General features: G+C 43.3%; 1 protein-coding gene across 2 annotated transcripts; it reads left to right on the top strand.

Annotated features, from left to right (window-relative positions):
• Positions 1–2,713: 2,713 nt before the first annotated feature.
• LOC111143156 (small vasohibin binding protein) lies at positions 2,714–9,399 on the top strand. Of its 2 annotated transcripts, XM_022496664.1 has the most exons (3): positions 2,714–2,774; positions 3,610–3,755; positions 8,972–9,399. In XM_022496664.1, the coding sequence occupies exons 2-3, from the start codon at positions 3,642–3,644 to the stop codon at positions 9,056–9,058; spliced, it is 201 nt and encodes a 66-aa protein (XP_022352372.1). In that variant the 5' UTR covers positions 2,714–2,774; positions 3,610–3,641; the 3' UTR covers positions 9,059–9,399. The 2 variants fall into 2 exon arrangements, with proteins under 2 accessions (XP_022352372.1, XP_022352373.1); XM_022496665.1 differs by lacking the exon at positions 2,714–2,774 and having other exon boundaries at positions 2,982–3,755.
• Positions 9,400–13,736: the final 4,337 nt, after the last annotated feature.

The following is a 13,736-nucleotide window of genomic DNA, read 5'->3' as shown; positions in this document are numbered from 1 at the left end:
AGAATCCAACCTCACTTTCCTGATGAAGAATCCCAAACCAGTGTCTCCACACCTGTACCTTTCTGGAGTTAGACAACTTCTTGCCACCTCTAAGTGTAAACTAACTCTCTCTTAGGTATACATGCACCCTCTACCTCAATCCTTTCCCAAGCCAACACAGCATACCTTCATTCCTAAAAGTGTCTCCACTATTTTTCCAAATATTCTCCTTTGGCTTTTCCACTCCTTCATACCCTATATCCAGTCTGTTTTAGTTGGCTTTCTAAAGCCTTCCAAGGTTCCTGCCCTGTTTCCAGCCGTAATATAGTATAATCTAATCTGACCATTTTTATTATTAACAATAATCCAATCAACATTAATATAGAAGCTTAAAATAATATTTGTTAGACGTTCCTCAATTAAAAGAAAGTATAAATCTTGCTAAAGTGTAAGTATTCTTTGTAGAAATTTTGTAAAATACAGAAAAGCACAAAGAAGATAAAAATCCCCTCTGCTCTTAGGGTGCCTGGATGGCTCAGTCAGTTAAGGCATTTGACTCTCAATTTTGGTTCAGGTCATGATCTCAGGGTTGTGAGTTGGAGCCCTTCTTTGGGCTCCACCTTGGGTATGATTCTGTCTCTCAGGGCGCCTGGGTGGCTCAGTGGATTAAGCTTCTGCCTTTGACTCAAGCCATGATCTCAGGGTCCTGGGATTGAGCCCCGCATCGGGCTCTCTGCTCAGCAAGGAGCCTGCTTTCTCCTCTTTCTCTGCCTCCTTGTGATCTCTGTCTGTCAAATAAATTTTAAAAATCTTAAAAAAAAAAAAAAAAAAAAGAGTCTCTCTCCCTCTTCCTCTGCGCCTGCCCCTGCTTGCTCACTCTGCCTCTCTCTCTCAAAAAAAAAAAAAAAAAGAAAAGAAAAGAAAAGAAAATACCCTCTGCTCTCAAAATAATCTGGATTTATGTTTTGCTATGTTTTCATACAGCCTCTTTCCTGTATGTATAGAATACTTTTTTTGAGACAAATGCTGTGATTATGTTGTATGTTTTGCTTTGTAACTTTTTCATTTAATAAAAATGTTTTATTATGTCAATAAATATTCTTCTATGTCATTTTAATGGCTGCATAGAATCCCATGTCATCTATCCTACTGATTATTTAATCAACCCCTGTTACAATTATTTTGGTTGTTTGCAGTTTTTTTTTACACTGAAGAAGAGTGCTATCTCTGGGGCACCTGGGTAGCTCAGTGGGTTAAGCCGCTGCCTTCGGCTCAGGTCATGGTTTCAGGGTCCTGGGATGGAGCCCCACATCCAGCTATCTGCTCGGCGGGAAATCTGCTTTCCACTCTCTCTCTCTGCCTACTTGTGATCTTTCTCTGTCAAATAAATAAATAAAATCTTAAAAAAAAAAAAAAGAATAGTGCTATCTCTGATACTTAGGATAATCTAGAAGTGGAATTGCTGAATAAAGGTTGCGCTTTTTCAATTTTTGTGGTTAAAAAAAACCCGTAATATAAAATTTCCCACCTTATTTAAGTGTAAAGTACAGTGGTATTAAATAAATGCATATTCTTGTGCAAAAGATCTTTAGGACTTTTTCATCTTACAAAACAGAAACTCTATATCCATTGAACAACCTCCTGCTTAGCATCCATCAATTGTTTCAATTCTTGCCTGATTCTTAGAGGAACAGAAGTAGGGGATCTGGAGGACATGTCCTCTCCTGGATAGGCCATTGTCCTAGCCTGAAACCTATCAGAAGTACTTGCCCCGATACTTACTAGCTGTGTAACCATGGACAAGTCATTTAACTTCTCCGTGCCTCTCTTCCCTTATCTGTAAGATGGGGATAATAACATGTTATTACACATGTATATTACTGGACACATTTATCAAAAGGAATAAATGAGTTAATAAATGTGAAGCTCTAAGAACTGTGCTTGCGATGTCATAGGCTCTGAAAAGAGGCAGCTATTGTTATTATTTTTTAAAGATTTTATTTATTTATTTGACAGACAGAGATCACAAGCAGGCAGAGAGGGAGGCAGAGAAAGGGGGAGGGGGCTCTATCCCAGGACCCCGAGATCATGACCTGAGTGGAAGGCAGAGGCTTAACCCCCTGAGCCACCCAGAGGCCCCTGTTATTATTATTATATCATTATTATTAGACTGAACAAGATTTCTGTTGTCAAAGCATTTACCTACCATTTTCTTCAATCCTGTTCTAATCAATGAAAAACGATAGCCAACTATTTTAATTTGAAAAATTATTTCAAAATAATTGTAAAATTCTAATTGTAAAACAACTGTAACTGTAAAATGATGTATTATCTGTGAGCTTGTACGTTTCTCTATACTTATACTGGTTATTTACATTTGTCCTGACATCCTTCTTCAAAGTCCCGTGGCCGGCAGGACTTCACTTGGTGCTCCTAACAAGCTCGTAGATCAAGAAGGCGCAAATCACCATCCCTACTTTTCGAATTAAGAAACTGAGACCCAGAATGTCACAATTCTCATCCCAGGCTTCCCATCTCACCCTTCAAAGCCTAGCAGCTGCCCCACAAAATGTTCCGGAGAACTGCACTGTTAAACCTCCCCAGTCCCAGAGCCCACGCTCGGGAAAGACAGGAGACGCCCAGATGTGTTTTCTGCGCACGCGCAGCCCCAGGGGGCGGGGCCTCAGAGAGCGCCTGTTTCCCGCCGCCGCCCCGCCTCCCGGCCCCGCCCCCGGGTCACCGCCCCGGCCCCGCCCAATGCGGGGCGCGGTGGGCTCGCGACTCCAGACCCGGAGGTAGGGGAAGGCCGGGGTGTCCCACGTGGGGCCTTGCCGGCGACGCGGCGGAATCCCGGAGTACCGAGACGGGGCGGGCTGGCGCCGACTCCCGACCGTCGCCCGCCGCCATCTTGCACCCGGAGAGGGCAGCGGCGGGCGGGGGAACGTCCCCTGGGGCCGGACTTGGGCCCAGGGCGGCCTGTGGCGGAGGGCGGGCCCGGGCGGGCGCAGGCGGGGGCCCTGCGGCCGAGCGGGGCGGTAACTGTCCGGCCGCGGGGAGGTGGGAGGGCCTGGCCCTGAGGCCGGAGACGGCGCGAGGCCGGAGCCTCCCCGCTGCCCGGCTCCGGGGTTGGGACTGGCTCGCCCCGCGCGGCCGCGGTGTCCTCACGGTTAGAAGAGCCAGGCCCTGTCGCTTGGTCCTCACGCGAATGGGCTGTTGTCCCATTTTGCAGACACGAAACTAAGGCTCAGAGTAGAGAGAGGATTCTAGTTTAGTATTTAAGTATCTTAGTATTTAATATCAGGAGAAAGTTTGCCGCACTGCCTTCCGTCTATTAGTTTTATTCATTTCTTTTTCTTTCCTTAGAAATTAAAAATACAGAAAAAAATTTTAAAATTTCAGAAAAATAGGTATTAAAACAATTTGCCCAGGGACACCCAGCAAGGTCATGGCGGTGGGTTCAGTCCTAGGCCATCGAATCCAGCGCCCTTTCCACGGGGCCACTCCGCCTCACCTGTCAAGGGAGGGGGCTGAACTCTGGGATTAGTGAAGGGAGGGACTGGAAATTCTTTTTCTTTGCTGTGCTTTCTTTCTTTCTTTTGTTAATCAGTCAGTCTCTTCTGCACCATCCAGGTCAGAGCTAACAAGTGTTCAGAAGTTAAGTCATGGATCAACCTACGCGGAAAGAAAAATCCAAAGTTAAAGAACCTGCCAGCAGAGTTGAGAAGGCCAAGCAGAAATCAGCCCAGCAGGAGCTGAAGCAAAGACAAAGAGCAGAGGTGAGATTAAGGAGGAGGCCTGTACACCTGTAGTCTGCTGGAGATGATGCTGGAATAGAGAATGAGAAGAGGGGAGACCTGTGGGGGGGGGCGTGCTACCTGCCTCCCGTATAACAGCTCTTCTCCCAGGAGATCAGTGAGGTTCAGGATGATGAAGTGACAGCCCAGAGTCACATGCCAGGTTAGTGTCAGAACCTTGACGGTCTCCAGATGACTCCTGGTGCAGAGCTTTTGTGGAAGAAAGAAAGGAAAAAGAGAAGGGGCATGGAAGGGAGGGGTCAGAGTGAGACAACCAAGTGTTGGACACCCCCTAGCGCAGATGTTCAGGCGTTGGCCTGGAGAGTAGCTGCTCATAACCAGAAGTAGAGGCCCAAGCTCTACACCCACCAAACCTGTTTCTTTGTGCAGTCAACACTTGGGATCAACTTCAGAATGAAAAACTAAACTGCTCACGCTACCCGTGTGGCACCACATCCAGACATGTATTTTTATTTTAGTATTTATTATCAGAAGAAAGCTTGCTGCAAATTTTTCCCTCTTTCTAGGCATTTTATTTGTTTCCCTTTTGAGAAATTTAAAAATACAGAAAAACAAAATATTAGAACAAACACCGGGGTACTTAGCATGTCAGATTGGTAGTGGTTACTATTTTGTCCTATTCACCTGGAGCCTTTTAGATAAATAAAAATTACATATGAATTTAAAGTCCTCTTTGTCCATTTCCTGTCTTACACCCTTTTTCCCTCTCTGTGGACATCTACTATAATTTTTTATGCTTTTACACTCATATATTATTAGATATCCTTGAGTAACATATAATATTCTTTTGTGTTTTAAAATTTTACATTAATTCTGTTTTATTTTACATTTTGCTTACATAGGTTTTTTAGAACTGTTCATGTTAATATAATCTAGTTTATTCCTCATCACTGCGTATAGTAGTCTGTTTTATTTTTATTTATTTATTTTTAAAGATTTTATTTATTTGAGAGAGAGAGCAGGGAGCCCCACGCAGGCTTCCATCCCAGGACCCCAAGATCATGACTCGAGCTGAAGTCAGACATTTAACTTACTGAGCTCCCAGGTGCCCCAGATTTATTTTTATTGTTTAGGTTTTCATTTAAATTCCAGTTAGTTAACATACAGTGTAATATTAGTTTCAGGTGTACAAGACAGTGACTCCGAACTTCCCATATGGCACCCAGTGCTCATCACCCATCACACCCATCTCTCCCACCTTCTGGTAACCATCAGTTTGTTCTCTGTATTTGAGAGTCTGTTTCTTGATTTAAGAAACTAAACAAGTAAGATGCGCCTGGGTGGCTCAGGCCGTAAGCGTCTGCCTTCAGCTCAGGTCATGATCCCAGAGTCCTGGGATCGAGCCCCCACATCGGGCTCTCTAGTTGATGGGAAGCCTGCTTCTCTCTCTCCCACTCCCCCTGCTTGTGTTCCCTCTCTCGCTGTGTCTCTCTGTCAAATAAATAAAATTTTTAAGGGGGGAAAAAAAAAAAAGAGGGGCGCCTGGGTGGCTCAGTGGGTTAAAGCCTCTGCCTTCGGCTCGGGTCATGGTCCCAGGGTCCTGGAATCGAGCCCCACATCAGGCTCTCTGCTCGACGGGGAGCCTGCTTCCTCCTCTCTCTCTGCCTATCTCTGCCTACTTGTAATCTCTGTCTGTCAAATAAATAAATAAAAAATCTTAAAAAAAAAAATAAAGAAACAAAACAAATGAACATAGAGGGGTAAAGAGAGAGAGATACAGTCATCCATTTTATGAATCTAGTATATTTTCTCCTTCCTCCAGTGATGAACATTTAAATTATTTACAGTTTTTTCGCTACTACAAACGTTGCTGTAGTGAAAAACTTAGATGTCTCCTTTGGCACTGTGCTAGCATTTCTGTGGAGCGTACATGACTAGAAGTAGATTTACCGTGTGTATTTCAGTTTTACTAGACATTGCCAGATCGCTGTCAAACGGATTGTACAAGTGTGCGGTCCCATCAGCGGTGTAAGAGGGTTCTCATTCCTTACTTCTTCTCCATCTTGATAGTGGCCAACTTTAAATTTATGTTGATTTGATCCACCTGTAAAACTGAGCCACTGTGCACCCGGCACTGTTGCCCAGCCTGAGATACACGAGTGGACAAGGCAGAGAAGAATCCCCACCTTCGTGGAGCTTGCGTTCAGTGAAAAAGGCAGACAGTCAGTATAATAAGGAAATTGAATAGTGTGTTCAAAGTTAATCCATAAACTGAAATCCACCTTTGGATTAAGACAGACCATCTGAGAACTGTGGACATGGATCCTAACAAATCATTCTCCCCTTTCCTTCACCTTCCCCTCGCCACCTGGATCCAGGCCCCCCAATAATTGTACTGCATTGCACTTTGGGGAGCAGTTGGAGCGTTGTTGTAAGAAACAGCCTGAAGAAACCGTCCCTTGCGCACACTGTAGGGATAAATATGGAGGACATTGTCCGTGTCTTTATGGCATCCTTCTGATGAGGTTCCACAGGTTAGATGTCTTAGTCTGACTCCAAATTCCAGCTTGTCATGAACCCCAGTTCTTCCCATGGGACCTCGGACAGGATGCTTCACCTCTCTGCACCTCAGTGCCTCAGTTCCCCCTTGCAAAACAAGGGTGATGATATCTACCTCAAAGACTCTTAGGAGGAACAGAGATGCTGTGCGTAAAGCACTCAGCAAATGGCAGCAGTCCTCAGCAGGAACCATGGGCTTCCCAGGAGTTGGCCTGCTTTGATTGGGCAGACTCTGGGTGGAAGGACTGATTGTGTTGATGGTGACGTGCCGAAATGGAATACTGGAATCCAATATTGGAATATTGCCATGTAATACTGCCTGGCACGGGGCCCGCTTACATGCGCTTGACCACAGGTGTCCTCACACCAAAGCTGATTGTTGCTACTCCCATCCCGACCTTTGTAAGTCGTGCCTGGCATAAGGCAGGGAGATATAAATATAAAATAGGTGACTTTGTGACGTAGAAGATATTATCCTCACTTGGAAGCACAGAACCCCTAGCCCCTCAGGGATGGAGGGGCAGACTGCTAGCGAAACACATCTGACCTTGGGCTGCTGCCGTTGGCTTTATCTGTGCTGCCTGGAATGTGATCTCCTAAGATAGGAATGTGACAAGACCCTTGTGGGGAGGAAGACAAATGGTTTCCATTCAGTTCTACATAGATGCCGCAGTCCAGAAAGTTAGATAAGTGGGAGCATCTTGAGGAGTAAATGGAACAGAGGGCGCATGTGGCCTGCATTTGACGCAGTTGAACACCCTTTCCTTCCTGAAAGTCCTTTCATTCCTTGGCTCAGACCTGCTGACCCATTTTAAGTCTCTTTTTTCTCTGCTTATTCTGTTTTCCCTTCCACCAGCCTGCCTTCTGGATCTAGAGGTCTCCAAGAAGCTACTTAGTTTCCCTCTCAGTCCCCAGTTCAGTCACATGCAGATTAAAATGCTCAGTAAAGTATGAATGGATGACACAGAGGTTCTAATGCTTATATATTAGAAGTATATTCACATATATATGATGTTTACAGCTTAAGGAAGATGAACAAAACCAACACCCTGTGTACCACCCAACTAAAGAAATAGAATGTGACCAGTAACTTGGAAGCTCCTTGGGCCCCACTGTGGTCCTGTCCCCAACCCTTCCCACCAGCAGTGTCCTTGTTCCTTGATTTTATGCTGATTATACCCTTGCTGTTCTGCACTAATTTAGTATTTCTCTGTGTACCCCCAAATAATATTTTGCAGCCTAACAGTATGCTGTCTAGTCAGGCATGTTTCTGAATTTCATATATGTTACCATATTCTGTGACTGGTTGTCTTCACTCAGCTTCTTTTCTTTTTTTAAACTATTCAGATCTATTTGTTTATGTGTTTCATTATGGTAAAATGTACATAACAGAAAAGTTAACCATTTTAACCATCAATGTTAGCTTTTTGAGAATCATTTGTGTTGTTTTTAGAACTGTTTCCATCACTGTGGAATTCACCTTTTCCTTAAAGATTATAGGATCTTACCATAGTAAGAAAAAAAAAAAAAAATGGGGGCGGGGATTATAGAATCTTTCAAACTTTCTATTTAGTCAGTTTTGATCATTTTACTCTTTCTAGCAATTCATTTCATTTCGGTTTTCAAACTTATTGACACAAAGTTCATAATATTTTTATTTAATCCTCATTATATCAGTAATTATTCTTCCTTTTTTATTATAATAATGTTTGTTTATGTCAACCTTTTGTCTTGATGAATCATGTCAGAGATTTGCAGGATTTTCTTTTTAGTATTTTCAAAGAACCATCTCGCAGGGTTGGTGATCCTCGCACATTCAGTTGCCTTTTCTGCTCTTTATTTTGTGTTTTCTATTTGTCTCACTTCTTGGGTTCTTTTTCCCCCCTTTCTTGTCTTTTCTTAAACGAATCAAGTTATATCACCTACACAGAAACACACTCCTTCATTTTTCCCTTCTACAAATTGGAAAGTTTTCTGATGTTTCTGCTCGTTAGTCGGCAGATTGATACCACAAGGATACAGAAAGGTGAGGAATGAAGTAGATACCCTACCTTTCACCTGAGAATGTCTCTTGCAGTTTTCATTCCATCCCCTCTGCCTACCCTGCGTCATATTCTTGCCGCCTCCTCCCTGGACTGTTGTAATGATGCCTGTAGGTGGCCTACCATCTCTTCTTCCACTTCATCCCTCACATGGTCTCCAGTTATCTCTCCCCAAGCAGAGATCCCATCAGGTTGTCCCTAGCACACTAATCTTGCTGGCTCTCCGGAGTCTGGCCAAAGTCCAGAGGTCATGGAATGGCATTTAAGGCTCCTAACGCACTTGTCACTGTCTCCAGCTCCCCGAACTCTTTAATATCCTTCATATAGGCATCATTGAAGTTTCCAGAACTAATCCTGTACTTTTCCATTTTATTTGTCTCATCATACTACCCCCCCGGCTGTCACCTCCCATGTCCCTTCCGCAGTCTCTTATTTGTTCAAATCCTCCTGACCCTTTAAAAGCCAGATCAAGCCACCGCATCTCTCCTGATTCTCCAGATGGAATTAGCATCTGCCCTTCTCCCTCGCCTGCATCACTGCTGCATTACTGGTATTTCCAAACGTCACAGCCTGTGGCGTCTGAGGACAGGTGGAACAGCTGCCGCTCGCACTAACGGATCTTTTTCTCTGCTTCAGATCTATGCCCTCAACAGAGTCATGACAGAACTGGAGCAGCAGCAGTTCGACGAGTTCTGTAAACAGATGCAGCCTCCTGGAGAGTGAGCCGCCCCCGCGCACAGAACCAGACAAGCCCCCCCGAGGCTGGCTTTTTCCATGTGGTTCCCGTTTCCCTGAGAGGGTCCGCTTGGAACCTTACAGAACTAGACAAGAAGATGTTTGCATTATTCCGGAATGGGGATAAATCTGAACTTCCCGTATGTCACTCCTGCTTCACTGGTTCCTTCAGTCTGAATTGGCCCAGTGCTTGCTGAAGAGACTTGTGTTGTTCTTCTAAGACAACAGATTTTTTTTTTTTAACTTTTTTCTATTGCTTGAGAAAAATCAGCATTTCTCATGAAACTGTAGATCTTCTCCAAAAATATAAATAAAATACTAAGAAAATGTCTGTTTGCTCCTACTTTAGCTTGGGGTGCCTAGCCACAGAAAGAGCGGCGCCAGAAAGAATTTAATAGGTAAGACAAGTTGAGGTGAGCAGAGGGAACCCTTTCTCCTTCAGGAGGGAATGGAAGGGAGGAGGTAAGAGAAAGAAAGTGAGTGTTTCTAGTTCTCATTCTTCCTGGGACCAAAGCTTGGCAAACCCAGCAGCTCCTAAGTTTTTAGCCACACGGATATAAATATGTGAACCTCGATTCCCCGATGGGCTGCAGCTAGGATTCCTCTCGCCTTGTGGCGGACAGTTCGCAGCAGGCTGGTACCAGCGGGGTGACTCGTGCAGGTGCTTTTCACTTTTCACTCCAGGAGCTACTTTATCAAGCCTAGAAGAGTTTTTATGATGGGAATATCCAGACTGGTTCCTCAAAAACCATTCACCTCCCCATCCACCCACCTGCCATCTTTAAGTATCAAAGTGTAAACTTTCTGCCTGAGACACTTGTGCCAGGAATGGTGGTTCCTACTTGAGCTTTCACGATGCAAAGAGTTATTTTAACTCTGAGCAAAAGCAGAGCTTGTTCTTTCAGGTTATTTCATTTCTTGATATTCCTGAGTAGGGAGAAGGGTGTCAGAAAGCAGAATATGTATGGAAATGAGGTAGACCTCTCACGGCAAAGGAGCCAGACATCGCTACCTCCTTTACTCTCCATCCCAGAAGTGCCCATATTTTCCCTACTGGTGTTGGGAACACCTCAAGCCATCCCCCTCTCCCGTCTCCCTGCTACCTCAGAAGTCACTGAGAATTCTGTTCCCATTGCTATGGCTTGTTTTAGGAGAAAATTGGATCACTAATGGGGTATGAGGAACTTGCTACCAGTGAGGAGAATGTTAAATTATAACTAAGGATAATCTCTACAAAGATTATCCCCATAAAGTAATTAGGGTCTATGGTATTCTGCTGAATTTGGACTGAATGGGGATTATTTGGTTTTGTTTTTTGGAGGAGTTGGGATTTGAAGTGAGCTATTGTAAACCTATAAAAATACTACAAAGAGCACAGTTTTTGGATTCAAATGACCTGGGGTCAAGTAGCAATTCTACTCCATTAGATAAGTTATTAGCCTCTGAGCCTCACTCTTCCCATCTATGTCGTGGAACATTTTCTTCCTGTCAGGATCATTTGTTGGAATAATAAATGAGATAATGTATGTAATAGATCCTCAGTAAATGTTTCTTCCCTTCCCAACCACCTTGTCTCATGGGAGATGTTTCAAATTTCAAATAACCAAGTAATACAGGAGCATCAAGTGGAAAGATTCTGACCCTTAGTTGAGAACTGCCTGTATAACGCGTTTCAGCCCGGGAGCTATTCCAACCTAAAGACATCCTCTAAGATTGCAGTTTTTTAAACTGCAGGTTGTGAAATCAATTTAAGAAATTATGACCAGCTTTTCTTTTTAATGAAACAACAGATTAAAAATTATTGTATATGGTAAACATATTTCATGAAGCTTTTGCTTCAGGCTCCTGTATACTTATGAAAGTGTCTACTACACTGGAGGTAAAAGTTCCTTATTTCTATGGGTTGTGGCAAAAAAAAAAAAAAAAAAAAAAAAAAAAAAAAGTTTGGGATGTGAGGGATGCCTGAACAAGGCAGCACTGGGTCATCTTTTTACTCACAATTTAAAGGCAAAGAAGTTTCATCTGCCTCAGGGAAGGCTACATGGGCCTTTGTGTCCACAACTGGAATAGCATTGAATGCTAAGGCTCTTGCAAGCATCATCGGGGAAAACTAGGAGCATGTCTCTCTGCTTCCCTGCCTGGAATTCCTTTGTGAGCAGTTTCTCAGAGGTAAAAAAACGTTTTTGCGACTCCTTGAGGTATAAGGTTAGGTTGTGTATTTGAGATCTTTCTTGTTTCTTTTTTTTTTTTTTAAGATTTTATTTGTTTTTTGATAGCGATCACAAGTAGGTGAAAGGCAGGCAGAGAGGGGGTGGGAAGCAGGCTCCACGCTAAGCAGAGAGTCTGATGCGGGGCTTGATCCCAGGACCCCAAGCTCATGACCTGCGCTGAAGGAAGAGGCTTAACCCACTAAGCCACCCAGGCGCCCCTGATCTTTCTTGTTTCTTGAGAAAGGCTTATATTGCTATATACTCCCCTCTTTGGACTGCCTTTGCTGCATCCCAAAAGTTTTGAACTGTTGTGTTTTCATTTTCATTTGTTTCCATGAATTTTTTTTTTTAAGATTTTATTTATTTATTTGACAGACAGAGATCACAAGTAGGCAGAGAGGCAAACAGAGAGAGAGGAGGAAGCAGGCTCTCTGCTGAGCAGAGAGCCCGATGCGGGGCTCGATCCCAGGACTCTGGGATCATGACCTGAGCAGAAGGCAGAGACTTTAACCCACTGAGCCACCCAGGCCCCCCTGTTTCCATGAATTTTTTAAAATTTTTCTTTCATTTCCTGGTTGACCTTTCATTCTTTATAGTATTGATGAGGGAGCAGGAGGCTGGCTGAAGACAAAGCAAAAGCTGGCACCTTGCACCCCCTCTCCATCCACTTCCCCTCGGTCATATGTGTAGCATTCCTCAGGCACCCCTGACTGCCATAAACGATAAACAAATAGTTAACTTGCAGAAATCACAATTCTGCAAGACAGAAGTCTCCCTTGGTTCACAAATGTCCTAGAGATCTACAAACAAAGAAGTTACCTTATCAATAGCACAATTTCCAGAGGCAAATAATTCAGTTCCTCAAGCCCTAAATAAAGTTAAATTTCTTCTAAACCCAAATCTCACTAACAAAGATGCTTGATAGCAGAAATGTGAATGGCTTGCCAAAAGACAACATTGATCAAGCCGCAAGGCCTCCAGTATCCCGGAACCTTGTAGGCCCTCTTTAGCATATGAAAGTTCCATTGAAACCTCCCTTCCCCTCACCTTCCCCCAACCGCAAGGTACATAACCTGCCATCTCTCACAACCCGGGGCAGCAGCTCTTCCTGCCCACGGGTCCTGTCCCCGTGCTTTAATAAACCACCATTTTACACCAAAGATGTCTCAAGAATTCTTTCTTGGTCATCAGCTCTGGACCTCAGCCCACCGAACCTCACCTAGGTTCTAGAACTTCATCAGTATGATGCTCTTTAACTTCCATGTATTTGAATTCTTTCCAAATTTCCTCTTGTGACTGGGTTCAAGTTTCAAAGCATGTGGTTTGAAAATATTCAGGGAATGATCCCAAGCTTTTGGTACCGGTTGAGACTTGATTTGTGACCCATATGTGACTTATTCTGGAGAATGTTCCATGTGCACTAGAGAAGAATGAGTATTCTGTGCTTTAGGATGGAATGCTCTGAATATATCTGTGAAGTCCATCTGGTCCAGTGTGTCAAAGCCCTTGTTTTCTTGTTGATCTTGCTTAGATGATCTGTCCATTGCAGTGACGTGGGTGTTAAAGTCCCCTACAATTATTGTATTATTACTGATGCGTTTCTTTAATTTTGTTATTAATCAGTTTATATAATTAGCTGCTCCCATGTTAGGGACATAAATATTTATAATTGTTAGATCTTCTTGTTGGATAGACCCTTTAATTATGATATAGTGTCCTTTCTCATCTCTTATTACAGTCTTGGGTTTTAAATCTTTTCTGATATAAGGATTGCTACCCTAGCTGCTTTTTGATGTCCATTAGCATGAAAAATGGTTTTCCACCCCCTCACTTTAAATATGGAGGTGTCTTTGAGTCTAACATGAGTCTCTTGGGACACCTGGGTGGCTCAGGCAGTTAAGTGTCTGCATTCAGCTCAATTCATGATCTCAGGGTCCTGGGATTGAGCCCACATCAGGCTCCCTGCTCTGCAGGAGACTGCTTCTTCCTCTCCCTACCTCTCTCCCTGATTATGTTCTCTCTCTGTCAAATAAATAAATAAGATCTTTTAAAAGTAAAATAAAATTAAATGAGTCTCTTCCAGACAATGTAGCCATGGGTCTTGTTTTTATCCAGTCTGATACTCTGTGTCTTTTGCTTGGGGCATTTAGTCCATTTTCATACAGAATAAGTATTGAAAGATATGAATTTAGTGCCATTGTATTACCTGTAAAATCACTGGTTCTATATATTGTCTCTGTTCCCTTTCTGGTCTTTGTTACTTTTGGGCTCTCTCTTTGCTTAAAGGATCCCCTTTAATGTTTCTTGCACAGCTAGTTTAGTGTTCACAAATTCTTTTAGTTTCTGTTTGTCCTGGAAGCTTTTTATCTCTCCTTCTATTTTTACTGACAGCCTTGCTGGATAAAGTATTCTTGGCTATATATATATATATATATATATATATATATATATATATA

This window comes from Enhydra lutris, unplaced genomic scaffold (genome assembly GCF_002288905.1).
Source record: "Enhydra lutris kenyoni isolate GAN:26980312 unplaced genomic scaffold, ASM228890v2 scaffoldscaffold9, whole genome shotgun sequence".
Lineage (NCBI taxonomy): Eukaryota > Metazoa > Chordata > Mammalia > Carnivora > Mustelidae > Enhydra > Enhydra lutris.
This window is presented reverse-complemented; position numbering and strand designations above follow the sequence as displayed.

Excerpts from the sequence above, each read along its gene's own strand:
- LOC111143156 (XM_022496664.1), top strand. The coding sequence starts at position 3,642 with ATGGATCAACCTACGCGGAAAGAAAAATCCAAAGTTAAAGAACCTGCC. Across the intron at positions 3,756-8,971 it reads AGCAAAGACAAAGAGCAGAG|ATCTATGCCCTCAACAGAGT; the intron begins GTGAGATTAAGG and ends TCTCTGCTTCAG.